The sequence below is a fragment of the Strongylocentrotus purpuratus genome, unplaced genomic scaffold (assembly GCF_000002235.5).
Source record: "Strongylocentrotus purpuratus isolate Spur 01 unplaced genomic scaffold, Spur_5.0 spur5_scaffold_21, whole genome shotgun sequence".
Classification (NCBI taxonomy): Eukaryota; Metazoa; Echinodermata; class Echinoidea; order Camarodonta; family Strongylocentrotidae; genus Strongylocentrotus; species Strongylocentrotus purpuratus.
Window position 1 is genome coordinate 37,522,207 of NW_022145607.1, and position 22,224 is coordinate 37,544,430.

General features: G+C 35.9%; 1 protein-coding gene across 1 annotated transcript in view; it reads left to right on the top strand.

Annotated features, from left to right (window-relative positions):
* LOC105441698 overlaps positions 1 to 22,224 on the top strand; it is a 33,681-nt gene extending 11,457 nt beyond the window's left edge. Inside the window, exons 9-30 of the mRNA XM_030994382.1 lie at positions 2,147 to 2,266; positions 3,828 to 3,938; positions 4,853 to 4,978; positions 5,534 to 5,653; positions 6,900 to 7,019; positions 7,587 to 7,706; positions 9,477 to 9,595; positions 9,990 to 10,134; positions 10,566 to 10,682; positions 11,664 to 11,918; positions 12,705 to 12,814; positions 13,290 to 13,524; positions 14,245 to 14,358; positions 14,921 to 15,042; positions 15,369 to 15,515; positions 15,852 to 16,037; positions 16,773 to 17,150; positions 17,326 to 17,466; positions 18,856 to 18,980; positions 19,994 to 20,277; positions 20,657 to 20,723; positions 21,484 to 22,224. Of these exons, the coding sequence (XP_030850242.1) occupies positions 2,147 to 2,266; positions 3,828 to 3,938; positions 4,853 to 4,978; positions 5,534 to 5,653; positions 6,900 to 7,019; positions 7,587 to 7,706; positions 9,477 to 9,595; positions 9,990 to 10,134; positions 10,566 to 10,682; positions 11,664 to 11,918; positions 12,705 to 12,814; positions 13,290 to 13,524; positions 14,245 to 14,358; positions 14,921 to 15,042; positions 15,369 to 15,515; positions 15,852 to 16,037; positions 16,773 to 17,150; positions 17,326 to 17,466; positions 18,856 to 18,980; positions 19,994 to 20,277; positions 20,657 to 20,723; positions 21,484 to 21,982 (3,761 nt within the window). The 3' untranslated portion in view covers positions 21,983 to 22,224. The remainder of the gene's footprint in view (positions 1 to 2,146; positions 2,267 to 3,827; positions 3,939 to 4,852; positions 4,979 to 5,533; positions 5,654 to 6,899; positions 7,020 to 7,586; positions 7,707 to 9,476; positions 9,596 to 9,989; positions 10,135 to 10,565; positions 10,683 to 11,663; positions 11,919 to 12,704; positions 12,815 to 13,289; positions 13,525 to 14,244; positions 14,359 to 14,920; positions 15,043 to 15,368; positions 15,516 to 15,851; positions 16,038 to 16,772; positions 17,151 to 17,325; positions 17,467 to 18,855; positions 18,981 to 19,993; positions 20,278 to 20,656; positions 20,724 to 21,483) is intronic.

Below are 22,224 nucleotides of genomic sequence, written 5' to 3' on the forward strand. Positions count from 1 at the left end.
AGACGTAATTTAGAGGGAAGAATATAATACACGATGGAGTTAGGAAATGTGTATACAAAATAATGCATTAGCATCAAGTTCCAGAGTCACCCAGTTAAAATGCGTATTCAAAATGTGTAGTCACCCTAGCAATTTAGTTAGCATAGCACAAAGTAATTTGTTTTTATACATTAAAAAACCGGAACAGGCACCATTAATTAACAATTAAAATAAGCATTGAAGAAAAAGGACTAGAGAGGTCACACAAATAATATTAGATTTAAGAATTTAAAACAAAAACTGGAATATATTGAGCAAATCACCCTTACTTAGCTGATAGATGAAAATTCCGAGGAAATAAGGTATGAATCAGATACTTTCAGAAAACGATTTGAAAGAAATAAACGTTAGTGTGTTCCTGGAAGTCTGCCAAATTTATTATTCCTATTGCTCTTTTTTGGATTACGAAAAATCAAATTAATTTTTGTTTTGGAATAGTTTTCCCACGCTAGCATCCTTTAATTTAGGTAAGGTAGTAACAGAGTTGAATATAATATTTTTAAGACATAATATTTCAACTTATTTACTACACCTGGGTTCTGTTGGTAAGGTAATTTTTGAACCACTCCAAAGTCGTTCCTCGAATGCCATAATAGGCTACCCCAATACTAGAGAGAGCCTTGAAAGCATGTTTCATTTCTTTTGTTAAAATTGATTTTGCCTAATAACCTCTTCCTCTTCTTTTTCTTCTTCTTCCTCCTCTTCTCCTTTCTCTTTTTTCTCTTCTTTTCTTCTTCCTCTTCCTCCTCTTCCTCTTCTTCTTCCTTTTCTTCTTCTTTTTCTTTTCCCTTCTCTTCTTCTCCATCTTTCATCTTCTTCTTCTCTCCTCCTCTTCTTCTTCTTCATCTGCTTCTTCTTCCGCATATTCCTTTTTCCTTCTTCTTCCTCACATTGTTCTTTTTCTTCTTCTTCTCCCTATTCTTCCTCTTCTTCTCCTCTATATTTTATTTCTTTCCTCCTCTGCTTTTCTTATTATTCTTCTCCTTTCTCTTTTCTTGTTCTTCTTGTTCTTCCCCTTGTTCTGTAGATGTGAATGAATGTGTCCTGGGTCATAACTGTAGTCAGATATGCATCGATGAAGATATGGGTATGGGATACAGCTGTGTCTGTTATGAAGGCTATCATATTCAGCCAGATGGAACATCGTGTCAAGGTATTAGTCTTATGAAGTTCATGTTTAAAAGCGTGATTTCGGTTGTTCAAAATATGTAAATATTTTATAGTTGGGACGATTGATCCATATTGATAATATTGGTTAAGGAGCTAAGCTTATTAAGGGGAATATACCCCTTGTAATTAATGCATTTGTATAATGACAGAAATAAAAAGACAAACTGAATGGCGACAGGTTGATTTGAAATCAAAAGGACCAATAATAAAAGAGTTTTGACTGTCTGGAATATGATATCACTATATTGAGGCAAATCTGAAATTGGAAATTTTGTCGGTGGATTGTTAAACAGTCACACTTCCCTGTTTATTGTGTACAGATATATCATTAATTTCTGTTTGTCTCCCAAATGCTTTCTCCCTTGGGGCAGTAATAATATATCTTATGGATAGCACATTATCCTAGGTACTCTAACAAATATTAGACCCTCCAGAGTCATACATTTTCAAGATTTTTTTTTTAATGGTCATTTTGTGTGTTGGAACGAAAGGGATAGTAATGTCCGGCACTACATCACAGAAACGTTGTCGATTCAGCCAACTGGAAATTCCCTAGGTATAGTGATTACAACTTCAGAGTTTCAGAGTTGTTTATTATTGGGTTTTTTTCCTCTGACCTTGTATCCAATGCAGCACTTAAGTTTTTATGTGTTTGATTAGTGACAGCATTGTGAGTATACCTAGGTTTTACCGTGAATATATTCACCCTGCATGCAAATTGAAGTTACAGAAAACTGAGAATTATGTAAACAAAACTGTGACTTATCATTTAGCCGTTCAGCAAATTAATTAGTAACAGCATATAGATATTTCTAAGTGTATACTTTTGAAGCTGTAAATGAAAGTAGCAGAGATGTGAGAAATGTGTAAAATCCTTGTCCTTATGTTCCGTCGATTTACCGCGACTATTTTTTTTTCTCCATTTGTATTCTTTCAGATATAGATGAATGTGTTGTCGTCCGTGACTGCAGTCAAGAATGCTCTAACACTGAAAGCAGCTACATCTGTTCGTGCAATGATGGATACAGTCTTGATATCGATATGAGGACATGTAATGGTACAAATACACAAGTGGCGTATCCTCAAGGGTACAGGGGCACATCCATCCCCCGCCTCTCCTCCTCCCAATCCGATGTCCAAAAACCTAGGAATAAAAAGAGACGAGGAAATAGAGAGGAGATAGAGTTGGAGATTTAAAAAAAAGTAGTTGTCACCATAAAATCTCATATGAAATATACACGTATTTAGTGAAAATTCTTCCAAATGCACTTAAAATGGCCATTATATTAGAAATATAAATGTATTTCACGTTTCGATCAACATTTTAAGCGATACAAAACATAATAATTTTTAAAGTTAGGTCTTAAAGGTACTGTGTCCCTTTTGCAGCCAACCTCAAATTCTGTAGAACTTTGCAGGAATTATGAATATGTCATGTATGTCCTATCTGTGAAATTTAAACGTTAGCAGTGTCCTCATATTCAAATTATGCAAGGAAACCCGTTTACTTGCTAGACTTCACTATCAGACACTATTGAGTGACTGACTAGCTTTTTTTCTTCTTTGGTAATAACATACATGAAAAAAGTTGTAAAGGGTACATGAGCATTTGTCTACATCAATAACCAACTTCTTGTGATGGCCAAAATTAAACTGATTGAATCTTTGCGCTGCATAAAACGTACGACCATTCGGTACAATTGTCTGAAAATCAAGACTATTACTTTTGGGCTCTATAGCCCTAAAGTCGATTTGACGTCTAATAATCATTATTTTCCCACTTGAAGACATTTTCAAGCCCCACCTTTTTTAGGGACGTTATAAATAAGTATTATCTTTCAAATGCAGTTGGAATTTAACTTTTTCATTTTCTGGGCCTGCAAATGGGACATAGTACCTTTAAAGGTACTATGTCCCATTTGCAGCCAACCTCAAATGCTGTAGAACTTTGCAGGAATTATGAATATGTCATGTATGTCCTATCTGTGAAATTTAAACGTTAGCAGTGTCCTCATATTCAAATTATGCAAGGAAACCCGTTTACTTGCTAGACTTCACTGTCAGACACTAGTGAGTGACTGACTGGCTTTTTTTTCTTCTTTGCTTATAACATACATGAAAAGAGTAAAGGGTACATGAGCATTTGTCTACATCAATAACCCACTTCTTGTGATGGCCAAGATTAAACTGATTGAATCTTTGCGCAGCATAAAACGTATGACCATTCGGTACAATTGTCTGAAAATCAAGACTGTTACTTTTGGGCTCTTTTAGCCCTAAAGTCGATTTGACAACTAATGGTCGTTATTTTCCCACTTGAAGACATTTTCAAGCCGCACCTTTTTCAGGGGAGTTCTAAATTAGTATTATCTTTCAAATGCAGTTGGAATTTAACTTTTTCATTTTTTTTGGCCTGCAAATGGGACATAGTACCTTTAAATATGCTTATTCGATTAATCACAAAAGAATTATATATGCAATTATGAAGTATCATTCTTCCTATTCCGTCAAAAAATCACTAGCCTATAAAAACAAATCCCAGTATAGAAGCATACTGTGATATACAATGTGCATGTATAGTGTGAAATTTATTTTTCATTCTCATTTCATTTTTACAGAAATTGATGAATGTTTGTCAAATCCATGTTTTCATGGAGCATGCACTGACCTGCTCAACTCTTATTCCTGTACTTGCTCACCTGGTTGGCTTGGCTTCCAATGTAACAATGGTAATGACTTTATAAGTACAATACCTACAAGTCGTACATTTTGCATTTTGTCTTTTTTGAGATATCGAGCCACCGACCTGGTAAAAGGTTAACGTCATAGAAAAATGTTCCTTCTTCGTTTTTGTCCAATTTTATTCCATTTTGTATAATTCTATCGGTAATTACTCCTTAAACGATGAGCTGTATAATGTATGATGTTTTTAAATATATTTTGAGATCTTGTGTAAAGTTTATTATGGCCCATTAATATTAATATTATTATTATTATTATTATTATTATTATTATTATTATTATTATTATTATTATTATTTTAATTTTTTGTTTGCCAAAGCATTATGATGTTTAGATGTTCTCTAGACTTTCCAGGTAAATTAGTATTCAAAACTTAAGGCTTTCAATATACAATTTGATAGCTTTGGTGGCGAGCTGTGTAGACGAATTGTATGAACATCTATTGAAAACAACTAAAGTCTGAGTTATCAGTATTTTTTTTTTACTTTACTTGTCATTAACTAATCTTCATTCATTCCTTTACATTGTCAGGTTCTTGTAGAAAATAATGTTTTTATCAACATTCACAAAATTGTGTTACTTAACGGGGCATCCTAGTTCACCGACAGCCCAGTTGACAGTACAAGTACACAGACAGCCAGGCGAGACCGAATATTGGTCTCATAAACCCTCAGATCACTTTGCAGAAGTGTAGTGAGCTGTCGTTCTCCTGAGTTGACGTTTTGCAGCCTTTACTTTGGCTTGTCAAATATGTTTTGAACTGAATTAAAGTGACTTTAAGATTTCAATTGTGAAAGACTGATTATGTCTGGCACCAATCTATTCAAAGATGTAGGATTTCGAACATGGAACTGAAACCCTGTGGTATTTGCACCATTATGTGTCTCTTTTGATTTTGCAGATATTGACGAATGTAGTTCAGCAGACATGAATGCATGTAGTCAGAATTGTACCAATACTGCCGGTTCATACGACTGTTCCTGTATGGCAGGATATGAGCTTCATCATGATGGCACAACGTGTAACGGTAAGTAATGTACAGAACAAGGCCAAGCTAGACCTATTTGGTAATTTGCTGTCCAAATATTAACAACTATTGTATAGTGTTGTGAAAAAATGACATCAAACGGGTCATCTGATCTGAGCTTTAATATGACTAGTAACATGTTGCCAATGATCTGATATGGTCGACATTTCATCTGAATGCATTCACATACGCGTAATGAAAGTATATCCAAAAACCCATTCTCCTAAACCCAAAGACAATGTATTTTGTTTTTAATGGCCAGTACTTATAGTCATCAACGACTAAAGAACAACATTCATAGGTTACCTGTCATAAAGTATATTCCAGCATTTGTAATGGGAATGAATCAGAAATTCCTTGTAGGGAAGAAATTCATGGCAAATTGATGTAGCTGCAAAGTCCTATAGCAGCGGGCGATTTTCAAACGTCAACGCAGGAATAATGTCGTTATCAGGGGACAGTCATTGTTCTCAAAAAGTGACTTTCTGATTTTGGTGAAACGTTTTGTAACTTCTCGCCTACATGGTATGTTTTTCCCCCATGTTTGACTACTAGATATCAACGAATGCCTGCTTACTCATGACTGTACTCACATCTGTAACAACACCGTCGGTGCTTATTTATGTTCTTGTCGCCCGGGCTATTCTTTGCATGTTGATGGATTTACATGTATAGGTAAGCCTAATGCAAATTATCATGGAAAGTTAGTTTTGGACCTTTCTGGATTCATTAGTAATCAAAATACGTAGGCCTATATACAATTTCTATTTTGTAGAGCTCCTTCAGACATCGTATATATATCAAATGCTATATTAATCTAGGATATTACTATTATCAATATTCTTTTTATCTTTGTCATGATTATTATTGATATCATTATCTGGAACATATTATCATAAGTATCAGCAGCAGTAGTAGTAAAAGTAGTAGTAGTAGTAGTAGTAGTAGTAGTAGTAGTAGTAGCAGCAGCAGCAGCAGCAGCAGCAGTAGTAGTAGTAGTAGTAGTAGTAGTAGTAGTAGTAGTAGTAGTAGAAGTAGAAGCAGAAGTAGTAGTAGTATTAGACGTAGCAGTAGTAGTAGTAGTAGTAGTAGTAGTAGTAGTAGAAGTAGAAGCAGAAGTAGTATTAGACGTAGCAGTAGTAGTAGTAGATGTAGTAGTAGTAGCAGCAGTAGTAGTTATAGTAGTAGTAGTAATAGTATCATTATTACTACCTACTACATGTGTTACTGCAGCTACTACTACTACCTCTACGAGTACATCACTCTGAATTAATGTATACATGTTTGTCATGATTATTATTAATATCATTATCTTGAACATATTATCATAAGTAGCAGCAGTAGTAGTAGTAGTAGTAGCAGCAGCAGCAGCAGTAGTAGTAGTTGTAGTAGTAGTAGTAGTAGTAGTAGTAGAAGCAGAAGTAGTAGTAGTAGTATTAGACGTAGCAGTTGTAGTAGTAGATGTAGTAGTAGTTGCAGCAGTAGTAGTTATAGTAAGTAGTAGTAGTAATAGTATCATTATTATTACCTAGTTTATATGTATACATCATGCCAATGTCATATATATTATGAGTATAGATTTCGCATTCAAACTTTAAACTTGATTACGAGTATATATATCAATATGTACATATATAAGAAACTAACATATACAACGTTGACAACTAGGATGGAAATAAATACAAATCACACTTTGATTTCAGTTCAATTTAATAAACATTAATTTCCTTGACAAAACAAAATGAACATATCATGAAATATTGGCAAAGTTATGTAGGAAGGAGGCCAACTTCCCTTGAAAGCATGAGGCTTGTGGTAGGATCGCCATAACACTAAAAAAAAACCTATGATACATACAAACTACAAAATTTCAAGCAACGCAACCATTATTCTCTCATTTGCTTTCCCATTATATCTCTAGATGTAGATGAATGTGCATCTTCACCATGTTATGAAAATGGAACCTGGAGTTGTTATAACCTGAAGAACGCGTATGATTGCCACTGTAATTCAGGATGGCGCGGCATGAATTGTGAACTTGGTAAGTTTTGTCCAGATGGAGTTACAGTAGTCACAGAAGATAGCCACCTTAACAATAATAATCATGTAGCCTAATAAAACTGTTTAGCATATCAGGATATAAACATGTACTTTAAAGGTCTAATGTGATGAAAACAAATTATTACAAAAATAGAAAAATGCATCATAATCTTGAATATCATATGTTTGAAATATAATGTTCATGAAAAGTCATTTCGTTTCAAATATATTGTTATATTTTCATTGACTTGCAAACCAGAGGCAGAATCAATTGCCACTCCTCTCCCTAATTGGACACGCCACTAAAATCAGACTTAGGCTAGCAAGTAAAAAGCAAAGGACAGTGTTCCAAATTCCTGGAGCTGCCCTTCGGATAGGTTCATACATTATTACTCGCTCCCTTTGTTCTTTTTTTGTTCTTGTCGTTATTGTTGTTACTGGTATTTTCCCGATGTTGCTGTTGCTGCTATTTTTTTACTGCTCTTGTCTCTGCTGCTGCTGTTTCTCTGGTGAGTTATGTTGTTGTTGTTGCTGTTGTTTTCTAATCATCTAACAATCGTATATACAGATATAGATGAGTGCCAAGAAGGATCTCCATGCAACCAATCTTGCACCAACTCACCGGGTAGCTTTGTGTGTTCCTGTAACGCAGGATACTATCTTGATATTGATGGAGCTTCGTGTCATGGTAAGATCTTAGCATCATGTTAATCCTACAGCTAATTGGCCCTGTGTTCCTTTGGTCCAGTGAACATGATGTGACATAGTGAACCTCTATATGTCTTCCAATTACTTTCTCTCTCAATGGATGGATTTGTGGGACGCGTGTTCCACGGTTCAAATCATAGCCAGCAAAAATGAAGAAGTTGAGACGCCATGGTGAAGTGCAATGAAGTTTATTTCGTTTATAAATAAAGACGGAGAAGACCCCTAGACTAAATGTCACACGGGTAAGAAAAATCATACGTCATCGTCAATTGTAGCTTTGTAGCGTGGTGGTGATAAAGCAACCTCAACTTACGCCTCAGCGGCTGTTTAAATGGTGCAACACAAACAGGCTACATTGACGGCAAAGCTTGGGCGTGTCGGAGTAAAATAGAGACAACCAGCTTCGCTTAAAGCAAGTGAACGAATGTCCGCTATATAAAATACCCATCAGGGCCTTGCCTGACAAAGCGCGCATTCGTAAGGACTACTTTTCGAGCATGAATGCACATCCTTCTGAACTAAGTATAATAATCAAGTTTAGGATAGAACAATAAAACATACATGAGAAAATATCATAATTTCATTACGGTCCATTTAACATTACCTACAAACGATTTATAGATAAATAATCAAGGGACTACTTTGTCCTTAACGTAAGTACACAGACCCACGTGACCATTAAAGTAATGAGGCTTCGGGTCTGACACGTATGTTTTAAATTAGACGCACCCAATATGCTGTACGGTGTTCTTAAATAAAAAACCAAGTTTTGAAATGGTAAAAACGAGTTTGGTCACTACAGATTCATTTGATTTCATTTTCATTTCAACAGCCTAAATTAAAGATAGAATAAAAATGATGTATCTTGATGATTCGATTCTTAAAGTTTTTGTGCCCATACTTAAAAAAAAAAAATCATTCTATAAATACAACCAATTTGTCGATCGCAATGTCACTACATCAACGTAAGCATTGCAGGTAGCCGTAACAGCATGTGGTAATTCAGTAATTGCATTTACCCAATTCCATCGCTTTTCGGCTAAAGCAATTAACCGACACACGGTAACCCACACATCCATTGATTTGACAACATTTATAGGTACCGAACAAGAGGGGGATGTTCTTATTCACTACGCTCTGGAAAAAACGGTGCCCAGTCGTCGGGTATCCTGGCATCGTTTCTAAAACGGCTACAAGTACAAACTCGTGTTAATTTTTTTGAAGAAATATCAGCGAACTTGTACTGATGATGGTTTTGTGAAATGCCTGATGCTTAGAAATCTGTACAACTGAATACAACTCCTGAAAACAAGTAATTCATGTTTTGAGTGTTGATTCTGCTCTCATTTTCATACTTGATGTTGGTATCATTGAAAGGCCTGAATATTCCCCATTACAATGATCGATGCCCCATTATAGTCATGGAATATGCAGTACACCTGAGTATGGGACCGAGTCAAAAGTGAAATGTTACAAGATGCATTGTTTTTGTCAACAATGACCGCCTCACCTCACCATCGTTCAAAACACAATCCGTCCTCCAAACAAATTAAATGGAGACAATAACACTGCAGTTTGCATTTTTGTTCTTTTACTTAGCCCCATTTATTATAAGGGGTAAACTGGCTTTTAAATGAAAGCAATGTCAATATTAGTAATATAGCAGCAAGGGAGATATCAGCGCTCAATCTTGAATGGCAGAATTTGTTTTTAGAGGAGTTAATATGAACTTGATTGAATTACTTCACAGATGTTGATGAATGTTCTTCAAACCCATGCCTAAACGGTGCAGAGTGTAACAACCTTCTGAACGCCTTCTTTTGTGATTGCCGTCCAGGGTGGAAAGGCTACACCTGTGAAATAGGTATTGTTTGTTTATTTTTTGTTTTTTTTGTTCATGTGTTTGTGTATTTATGTATGTATTCTGTAATTCTGTAATTAGGAACATACAATAAAGAATACATAGAGTAATTTGACGTAGAAATACGCCCGGTAGTCCATTTATAAATACATATAAATACAAAAATATATAAAACCATTGGTTGATGAGTCAGACAGTCTGTTAGTGTTTTATTCTGCACCAATATTTATACATACACACTGGTCAGGATATATACAAGTACGATAATATTACTTACCGTATAGGGCATATTGCATCTAGCCGTGAAATGTGAAATGTGGTAAGTCCTTTGGAGTGGAGACTGGATATAAAATAAATAAATAAATAAAATAAATAAATGAATGAATATACCCCTTTAACGAGTCATTTTGTTGGAATTCCTTTTGTCAATTAGATATTGATGAATGTAGTTCCGGACCGTGTTTGAATGACGGAACATGCATTGATCATCTAAACTCGTTCACCTGTAATTGCACTGAGGGATGGTTCGGCATCTCTTGTCAGAGTGGTAGGTTTTGCAGGCCCTGAACGTGGCGTAAGCCATGTTTTTAACATTAATTGCATTGCTTTGTTTCTGTCTATATCAAATGATAAACACTGATAGGATTGTTTTAGATAACAAAGGAGGTATTCAGAAAGGCATACAAGTAATCATATATTAAAAGAAAATACCTCCATCACTTTGGCAGTGATTATTCTGAAATGCACATGTGTAAATGATCTGGGAACATTTGGGGGTCATTTGTACAAGTGCTCTCTCAGAAGTAACTTATAGCAAGCTTTGGACCTAAGGTCTTAAGTACTATCCAAGGGACTTGGGCATTGAGGCTTGTTTTTCTATCAAAGGGCAATTACAAATTTACTTAGTTTTTGAAATCAGGCCCTTCTAGTTAAGAGATCACTGCTCTACCACTGAACCAGTGTATTTTTTCTCAATAGGCTACTGTGCGTCGAAACCTTGTCTCAATGGAGGTACCTGCATACCAGCTGAACGACGGTGTGCGTGTACATCACTCTACGCGGGAACAACATGCAACATTGACCAAACACAAGATGGTATGAGGTTTATGTGTTTTAAACTAAATAATGTTGGTTTGCCAAATACAAATAATATCATATTTCAATCATCTCTTGCCTGGTATTGCAATATCTGCAGGATACATTGTGGCGATTGTGGTTTCATTCGCGTGTACAATATCAGAACAGATGTTTAAGTAAAACCGCACGTTATGACTCTTATGTGTCATGTCTCAGCCATGGATCGAATTTGTCTCTGGTTATAGCACTCTAAAACGAGTTAAATTAATTTTTAAAGAGGTGAGGAATTGCAAAAATTGTCTATTGTTAATGTTACAATATCCAACGATTTAAAAAAATAGATCATGATAGCAAGATACCTAGATGAATAGTTAATCGATTTTTAGAAAAGTTTCATAATTTATAATAATAAAGTTCATACAAAAAGATAATAATCAGCTTTGACGAAAATATCTAATAGATGAATGACCATTCTTTTCGTATCGTATTATCTCAATATGTTTTTATAAAAGCTATTGTGAGGTTTGATTTGATATTCTACATGATATCTTTTGAAATAGATATATAATCTTAAAGCAATTATGTAGTCTTTAATTGTTTTCATAGTTCTGTTATAAGAATTAGATTTGTGATTGAGCGTACATTGTATCTACCCCAAGTTCATGACCTCTGGGAAATTCTGTCTTATTCATTTCTAAAACACAAAAGTCCCCAAAAATATGAAAGTATCGTGGATGTCTCAACTGATTGCAAGCAACATACTGACCACAATATTTGTTGAGATCATGCTTTAAAATTCAGGGAATTAATTTGAAAACATGTGAATGTAGTAACAGCTAAATAGCAAATATAAAAAAAATTGAAGCAGTTATAACAACACAGTCCTTATAATTTATGTTTGTTAGAACAAATCAATAAAGTCATCGTCAAATTTTAGATTTGTATTCAGACAAATGTCACGATGAATGGCAGTGAAATCTCTCTCTTCATCCTTACTAGGTGTGCCATCCGTTACCATTCACCCAAGAAATAAAACTGTAGGTATATCAGAGATGGTAATATTGAACTGTGAATTCCAAGATGTTCAGCACTTTGACTGGTGGAGAGACGGGAAAAAGGTGCCTGACACCCGTGATATATCTAACTATATCATCGGCGAGATGAACCCCCCTGATCAGGCGTACTATAGCTGTGTCGGTATCCCAGAGAATGGACCTCATATTGAAAGCAACCAAGCACTGCTTAGAATCAGAGGTAAATTTTGTTTGGGGGGGGGGGGGGTATTGTTTGACACAACAAATAGTTACATCTGAAATTTTACTTTTAGACAACGACCCAAATATACTTCGTTATCTCATCTTACAGACTTATAAAACTTACCCCAAATGCTATTACCCAAATAATAAAAGATAACTGTCCGGGACTATTTTTCAGTAAATATCATTGCGAATATGTAATTGTAGCTCAGGGAGTGCTTGCGCTAAAATGTTTATGATAGTAATGATAGTGATAATAATTAACAGTTACATTTTTATTGCGCACGTATCCATCCATCCAGGGGGTGCTCAAGTGCCTACAGAGTAGTATTGTTACCCTGGCTTTAGCCTAGCTGCCCTAAGGCGCTTAAATCATTTGAGGAATAAACTCCCATCAGGTACCAAATTAAAACACCAGGGTGACGAGTGGCAAATGTAGATTGTTGTCTTGCCAAAGTACATTAGTACTGTGTCGAGACTCGAACCACCACCCATGTGATCCACAGTCCAGTGAGGTATCCACTAGACCATGGTACGTCTATACAACCCCATTTATGTATATTAAGCAAAACATATCCGTTGAAACTATGCAACATTGGATCGCGGCAATATTCCATCTGCACGTTTTAACACTACCTTGGGAAATATATTGAAGGTAGTCTAATAAGAATGAAAGTCATTTCACAAAATATGTTTCAAGTGGATTTTGTGTGACAACTTTTTTGAAATATCATATATATTAAGCAGTACCAGTGAATATTTTTTTAAACTTTTAAAAATACAGATATGTCTATTTTTCATCTGAAGTTCAAGCTTGTGAGAAATTTCACGACATTTCACGCTGATCAAGAATCTTCAGATTACAAGACTCTTGTGCGTGCTATTACCGATAAGGTAAGGGGATGAAAAATGTTAAATCATTTGAAATATCTCTGAATTAGAATGCTATACATTCTTCTTTACTGTTCCCGGTTGGCCTGAGGGTACATTCTTGATTAAGTTTTGAAGTAATGTTGTCCAGCTTCTTAAAATGTGAAGCTTACTCATGTGTACGGGTAGCCGAGACAGAAACAAAACGAGCCAGAAAAAAATACATGTTTACCTGTTTTTTTCATGCACACATTCATTCTTTCGTTCATTCCATTGCCCAATATGAGTTTGACATGGAAATTAGCTTTGCTCACATAAATAATAATTACCATTGTATAATGATATCATGTATATTTCATAAACATTTTGCTACTTTTGTCAGTGTCTATGTTAAAGATACAACCAAATTCGAGAAAAGACAGTTGCTAGGAAATGTCCTATCCTATGTAAAAATACTCGACTGTATTAAATATCTACGATGGAATCATTTGATATCTAGTTCGAAACGGTGTTTGAGGCGCTTGATACCGAAAGAGACACCAATGGCACTATTTACATTCACGTGAATCAACTTCTACCAGATGACGGTGTGTTGGTTGATATGAGAGCCTACATAGCCAACAGTAGCATGAGTACACAAGAAGAAATGGACCTGCTGCGGAGCGGATTATTCTCTGTGGCGGAAATTTCTGAAGGTTTCTTTGACCCTTCCATCCTTCTGGTACTAAGTACAGGTGAAAATTGCTCAATTGAAATAATTTTTAACCCGTAGGTGGTCAGAACTTTTCCTATTTCTTAATTTTCTACTTTTACCAAATTTTACCAAATTGGCAAAAAATGATCTTGCTTCCCCGCCTTCATATTTTGAAGAAGAACACAATTATTAGATGAATCAATATAAAAGACTATTGCAAAATTTTACCGAAGAATTGCCAATTTGTGACAGTGTGCTGCTATGGGTTGAAGCCAAGTGAATACTATATGATCTATGAACGATCCGATTTTGCATTCGATATGAATATTGGAACATGAAAAGTCTTCGTGATTGCGGTTCTGAATAATCATATGAATTAAAGAAAAATAAGAATTTGGGGAAAGCCAGATTTGTAGCGCTGTCAGACCAAGATTAATTAGCGATCTGAAGCGGCACATGCTTTCCAACCGACTTAAATTAGGTACCAAAGCACTACAATTTTAGTGATTATTATTCATTATTGAAAACGCAGGTCATGAAATGATCTTTGTTTAACTTTCCATATCTAAAGTAATTGCGTTTTCTTCAAAAAATTGATGGCAGTAGAATCGTCAGGTGCGCAGCGGACTTAACAATATTGCACAGACTCTCAAAAAGGAAACTAAGAGCAATTTGAATATCCTATTGCATCACTTCTTAAAATGTTCAAGTACTGCAATTGAATATTATGAAATTCAAATTCTCTCTCTCTCTCTCTTAGCTCTATGTCCAAATACCTCTTGGCCATCTCCGTATGGTATTGTCCAGTTTTCGTCAGGAGACCTTCATTCGTGGAGTAAATCGACTAGAGAATGTCCATGGTTCACCGTCAATGGTACAATGAAAGAAATATTTTGATATTCTGATTATAAGATATTCTTTTTCTTTAGACTTTAGATAGTTAAGCTTACATGAGAAAGCAAACCCATGAAAGTTAAGATTAGTACCGACTGAAAATCTCTGTTATAAAACATGAACATCATAATAACAACAGTAGTAGTACACGATGTAGTAATAATAATAATGATAGCAATAGTAATATAATAGTGACAGGAAGATGAAGAAGAAGAAGAAAAATATTGATGATACTAATAATAATAACAATAGGTTTTACCCCGGGAAGCCTTATCAGCATCATGACGTTCTTCCTGGGGGCCCTCCATTCATTATTATCCCAGGAATTTTCAGGCACCCGTTTTCACCTGAGTGGAGGGTAGCAAATGTGGATTAATATCTTGCCAAAGGACATTAATGTCGGGCTGGGATTCGAACCTTAAACCCTGATAATGAGAGTCAAAATAAAGAACTACCATACCCCGACATCAACAATTAATATACAGCATTAATATGAGACCGATAATATATTTAATCTGAACTTTGGTTTTGCATATTTCAAGATGGAGAGCCAATAGCACGAGCCGTCTGCTACGGTGATTATATCTCTCCTTGTGCATGGGTACCTTCAGATAACTGCGGTGGCAATAAAACAGCTGATCAACTCTTAATCTACTTACGAGAGGTAAACTTGATCTTATTATAGTATGTTATGGAGTTCCTGGTATTGTTCGCAGCAAATACATGAACTGCTGGCCTTGTGCAGCTAAGAAGCACATGCATCTTAATGCGGAATGTCCTTAACCCTTAAACACTTGAAAATTATATTTTATCCACAAAATCATCTATGATGTGTTATAGTGCTAGTTCATATTAAAATTTCTTTCACAAAAATAGGCTGATTATTTTAAGTGATATAAAACTACACTTGTTTGAAGAAAGTATCTTGAATAATTACACGAGAATAAAAGCCGATAACCGGTCAATTCCAACTGTGTGTTTTGTCGATAGAATCTGACGACTGGTGAAAGCGACATCCAGGACGTTCTGTCAGTGTTGACTGTGATCTCCCAGGACACGAATATTACTTCTGCTGGGGTCGGTGCTGCATTTGACATCATTCACCAGACAGGGTCAATTTCTCAACCAACGCAAGAGGTTTTTTGATCGATTAAAAAAAATATTGAACCATAAGTATCAATTGATTTGATTAAAGATCACCAAGTTGAACAACATTTCTGAATTTAATCATTTTTATCGCTTCAGCGTTTAACAGATATGTTATTACCCCTATCGTCGGATTAAAGCTTGCCTGCACACAATGCATTATCGTCATCATATAATCATCATCATTAGTAATATTATTACAATTAATATAACAACTATTTGAAGTAATATTATTATTACAATTAGGGCCCATTACCAACACCACCACCACCACCATCATCATCATCATCATCATCTCTGTAATCGTTTGTTCTTGTGTTATGCCAGAATGTTGCCTCAGTCGTTGACATCGTAAGCAACCTTGCCGCGTTAGACCAAGATCTCACCATGGATGCTCAGATGATGAATGGTGCTGTCAGCAGAGCTACCGAGGCCTTAGAAAACATCCTTCTAGCCGTCAATGTGCCTTCCAATGAGTCCTTCCAACAAGTGGCAGCAAACCTAGTAGTACAGGTATGATGATAAATGAAAAATAAATCATAAATCTGGATTTTAATACACTACCGAAGTGTGACTTCATATACTGGCTCACTTGTCAAGGTTGCTGGTTCCAAACAATTTTTAGCTAAACAGGGGTGTGGTGATCACACCAGGTCAAAACGCTGAATTTGCCCTGCTCCAGGCCGTTACTTAAATGACTTTGCAGTGAACCTCATGTGCAGGCTCTGTTGTTTAGAACCAGTAACCTCGACGACGAGCGAATATGACGTTAGCACTTCGGTGCTCTATATGGTGCTTAATATGAAATACCATCTCTATGCTTTTACAGATATCATATTACCCAAGTAATTGGGTTCATGAACGCACAATGTGCACAATTTCCACTACCTGGGGAGTATGCCTACCATTCAATAACCATGATGGAATATGACAACATGTATCACAAAAGCTCTCTTCATATTTCCCTCTTGGGATATAGAGTGGCAAATGTGTATTAATGTATTGTCAAATGACATTAGTGCTGCATGTGTCGGAGATCTTACCCACAACCTTAGCATTTCCAGTCGAGTTCTTAAACCACTACATCACCTATATGGGTATGCTCTGACAGCTCTCCTATCATTTAGAGGTGTCGTGGTGTAGTGGTTTATCCACTCTTAGTCCAAGGGTTGAGGGTTCGACTCCCAGTCTGGCGGCTTACCTCGCCATTTCTGAAGAAGCCTTTAATCTTAAAATGCATTTCTTTAGGTAATCAACTCTGAGTCTGATGGTGCCGGCGATGGGATTGCCTTCACCATCATCGGCAATGACAGCCAATCCTTTGATGAAAGTGACATCCAGGTATCCACCAACAATCTCGGCAAGAGTAACCTAGGTGGTGCTGTCCAAGCAGCCATCGTCATTGGATCAGAGACCATTGATGAAGGCACCATGGGGAATATAGCATTTACTGTGTACCGAGACGATGCATTGTTTGTAATGGATGGTGGCCAAGACAGTCTAGTGGAAAGCCATGATGGGCTTCGTAATATCACGGTCAATACTAATATCATCGGAGCGAGCCTCGGTACGAGTGAAACCAAACCTCTGAATGATCCGGTCACCATAATACTGGCACACAAACAGGTAAGATACAACATCTCTCCATAAGCTGTACAACTGCTCAATGGGCTGAAATAATGTGCTTCAAATCACTAAGTACAGAAATGAAAAGTGAACTTACTTAAAACCTGTTTTTTATTTGTATAGTCAAATGGAAATTACACGTGTTTTCCCCCAAAACTATTTTATATACTTCCAGCGAAATGCAACGAATCCGCAGTGTGTGTATTGGGAATATTCCACTAATACTTGGTCAAGCCATGGCTGTAAAATGACAATCACTTCCGAGACACAAACCGAATGCCAGTGTAATCATCTAACCAGTTTTGCTGTCCTTATGGTAAGAACGTGAAATAATAATGATGATAGAATTGATGATAATAATAATGATAATAAGGATGATAATAATGATAATAACAATAATACTAATGATAATGATAATGATAATAATAATGGTAATAATAATGATGAAACAAAGATCATGATTATGATAGTAATGATAGTAATAATAATATTAAAGGTAAATTATTCCAGAGAGTTGAACAGCCATAGCATAATTTGCATTCTTATATTATTCTGTATGACATTTACTTATGATATCATCGCGATTTGCACATTGTCGGGTGTTAATATCATGTACTGTTTACATAATCCCCTACATCAACTAAGAATCAAATTGATAGATTAAAAAAATCAAGACGAAATCGGACGATTCGTTACATTTGATTCGTGGTTCTTATCAGCCTCACCATCTAACAACACGTCATCCTTTGGAATTGGCATATTCCAATCCAGTAGTTTGCATATTCTTAACAGTACTGTTGATACTTTTTGTCAAAGTCTGCAGATAAATCTTTAAGACATTTAAAAACAACTATAAAGTGCGTCCCAGAAAAAATGAAACCGAGAACTATCGATGTTTTATCATAACTTAATCATAATTATAATTGATAAATGACACAAATTTGTAAAGCTTAGATCCTCTTCTTTCATTTGATGAAACTCATATGATGCAAATTGCACGCATGAGCGATTAAAAGCAATTTGAAGGAAGGAAACCAAAGAGTCATTTGGCGGACGGTATCTGAATTTCAAAGAGAAAATCGAAAACCGCAATCAGGAAAAATTGGATAGGAGTAACAAAGTTCCATTTGTTTAAAGTAGTGCTTGCATGTCCATAATTTTATTAAACGAATCCGTTTCGTTGACAATCAGCCGTAGACGAAAGTCTTCATGCATGGCTGATTGTCAAAGAAACGGAGTTAAGTCTTTTGTCAATTCTGCTTTTTGCTACGGCAGGCAGCCAGTGAAAACAAATTCGTTTGATAAAACTATGAAAAGGCAAACACTACTTTAAACAACTTTGACATTCCTTGCTCATTTTTTCCTGATTGAGGTGTCATATGAAAGGGCAGAAACTGAACTTTCTAGAAATGTGATTTTTCTCTTTGAAATTCAGATACCGTACGCCAAATGACTTTTTGGTTTCCTCTTTTCAAATGAATTTTAATCACTCATGCATGAAATATGTATAATATGAGTTTAATCAAACGAACGAGGAGGATCTAAGCTTTCCAAATATGTGTCATTTATTAATTATAAATGTGGATAAGTTATGATAAAACATCAATAATTCTTGGTTTCGTTTTTTCTGGGACGCACTGTATACATCTTTCTCCAAATTGGCTTATTCTTTTTCCACATTTTGTTGCCTTCTGTTTCTCATCAGGACGTAAGTGGTATCCCCAGAAGATCCGAGAGAGTTGAACAAGTGTTTAGGATTCTCAGCTACATAGGATGTTCTCTCTCTATTGTAGGCCTCTTGGTGACCCTGTCTGTCTACGGCACAGATAAGTAAGACTTTGAGGAAAATCTAACCTGAACTTTTATTCTAAAAGAAGGCACAACAAAATCAGAAAGGCAGGCAGGTGAAAACTGTCAACGAAATCCGACCCCCAAACTAAGATTTTTTTAAAACGTTGGAACCACTACATATGCATTTTAAATTGACTGAATCGGTAATGTCCCTTTAATGGAGTCCGTAATACATTCTCGGCAATTTCTGCTACACACGAAATGACTAATATTTCATTTTCTTTTCAAAATGTGTGAAGCAAGAGGGTCTTTTATTTTTAATAAAGAACTGTTTATTATATGCTATCCATGATAATTCTTGAGTAGTGCCCCAAAAGAAATTACAGAAAATAATGATATCTTTGTGTGCAACAAACGTTCCTGGCTACGCCACAATCCACTGATTGAATTGTCAAACAGTCATAGCTCTCATTTTATAAGAATTATTTATTCAAAAATTCGGTATTCTGTTTCTCTAATTTGTCTGCTTTCGTACCGATAACTATCACAAAGGTCGGATTGCCTCTAAACTTCCATGTTCCTACCCTTCTTCTATCAACAAACGTTCTCAACACTTAAGGAAACTCCAATGGTCTCCCTAGTTTAGTCAGTCTAGTATTTTACCTCATGTTGGTATATCATGGAAGTAATCTTACTCTGCCAACACCCACTTTAATTATACCTTCTTTTTTTGGGGGGGGGGGTCGAATACACAAAATGTTTTATGCTAAGTTGTTATTGATTCTTAGCCCTAGCTTAGTCTTGTTTATTTTTTGTTAGGTATTCCCTCTAAATATTTAATCGAACGTTGGTAAAGTTAAAAGCTATATAGATATCTAAACTAGCCTTTTAAAGAGTACAGACGCTTTTTATAGGAGTAGTGGCTACAAGTCAGATGCTTCAGTTGTCAAAGGATACTAGAAATTGCAATGTCCTTATTAGGTCAGCATATTTCTCCACTATGAAAACATTTAAATTTGTTCATACTAAGTATCTGTTTCTCTTTGCCCCAGGAAACTTCGTCACTTGCAGCACATCCGGATCTTAATGTGCCTCTGCATCACGCTCCTCTTCCTGTACGTCTTCTTCATCATCATGACAGCACTCGACCGATATCCTGGAGAACCCGAGGTCGGTCCAGGTCTGTGTGGAGTCATCGCCGCTGTCCTCCACTTCACCACGCTCTCATCGATGTCCTGGATGGGCGTTGAAGGGATAAACATGTTCCTAATGGTTGTCCGTGTCATGGATTCGTATATCCCACTCTTCATGATGAAAGCCTCCGTCATTGCATGGGGTAAATTGCTGTTATAACTTATTTGACAAGAACTCTTAAGGCCTATTGTCATGCAACTATGTTTTAATAGGGCCTTGCACCATACAAACATCGCTTCTTTAGCATGCTCCTCCGTTTCAGTGTTTCAATTATTGAATTTCTATGTACTTTGTACACGCTTATCATGTTCATATTAATTGGAAATCAATCAATAAATCACAACTTGCTAAACTTTGATCATAGTAGGCCTATACATCTCTGGTCTATTTGCATTTCTTTGCTTACTGGAACATGATTTCGCGTTTGTTTTTATTCTTCATTTTTTTTTTCTTTCCTCATCTTTTTTTTTTTGATAGAGATTTTTAATTAAATATGTGATATCAATGTATTTGTATGACAGGATTACCTGCTGCGATAGTGCTCCTTACTGGTGCTATCTCGAGACATAATTATTCAAACTCCGACTAGTAAGTAACCTCTACATTATGCTCATGCTTTCCAACAAACATTTATAATAAAGTATGATCAAATTATCATTCTTTGTTGAACATGTTAAAGTCTCAGGAGTATTGGTGAATGTGTCGTTGTCTAATTTCTTGTTAAGACCATCGTGTTTCATTTCCTGATATGGAGTAATTTATTGAGTTGAATCCAATTTAGCTCACTCTCAGCTCCTGCGGTAACAGAAAAAAAACAACTTTCAGATAAAAACAAAAGTTTACTGGAAACTACAACTATTGAAATGAGTATGAATGTACGGAAACAAAAAAAAACTCCAAGGAAATCGAGCTAATCGTCAAACACAAGACTGTCAATAAAAATTACGCGGTATGAGTATGCATGTCATTTGTATTTTTAAGAAAGTTGTTGCTATTTTGATCACAATTTGTTATTATAAACAACCATCCGTTAGAAATGATCCGTTAGACAAATTTTCTGAACACGAAGATGCGATTGTTAATACAAGATCAAAGTATAGGAGGGACTATAAAGGCTTTTTGTCTTGCACTCATCAGAGTAAATGGGAAGAATAATTTCTGATTTGTGTTACTTTGCATCACTGCGGTTAATTATCATGAGTGCAAGTTGAATATCTTTCGTATGTCTTTATTCAATGATATTGTTTGATTTCTGCATCATTTTTCATGCATGCATATTACCAGAATTTAGATTAAGCATTTATCCATCTGTATATTAGGATAATTTTTTACCTTTTCAATTGTACAGCTGTTTTCTTCAGAAATGGCCACTCGTCGGCGGTTTGCTCATCCCTATGGCCTTCATTCTCGCTCTTAACCTGATCATCTTCGCTCTTGTTATGCGTCGTCTCATGCGCATCAAATCAGGTGGCGGGAAAGCTAGCGAGTTAAAATCAGAAGCCCGCCACGAGATCATGCGCCGTCTCACAAATGGGATAAGCGTCCTCCTCCTACTTGGTTTGACCTGGCTCGTTGGATACTTCACCGTGATCGAACAACTCAACCTCGCAGTCCACGTCATCTTCATCCTACTCAACTCTCTCCAAGGATTCTTCATCTTTGTTTTCTACGTTCTCCGACAACCGCAAAGCCGTGCGCGCTTGCTGGAACACCTGGGTTGTTGTTTCCACGATTCATATTCGGTGGCAAAGTCAGGTCCTATGAGTATGAAACAGACGACGATGACCGGAACAGATAATCCAATGTCAGGTAATGAGTCTGTGTTGAGCAAATCTGATATCGACTAGCATGTCTATAAAGAAAATTAATGCATTACCCTGAATTACTCACATTCACATTTGTGTTGATATTGTCTATTTTGTTAAACACTGACTCAACAAAACTTTTAATATTGAAATTCCCTGATATTATATCCGAAGCTACAAATGCAAATTATGGAATACTATAATCAATTAAACACTTCAAATGGCGTTCATAGATAACATTAAACACAAACACAATTTAACGTGTATTGCAAACAGGAGGGGCG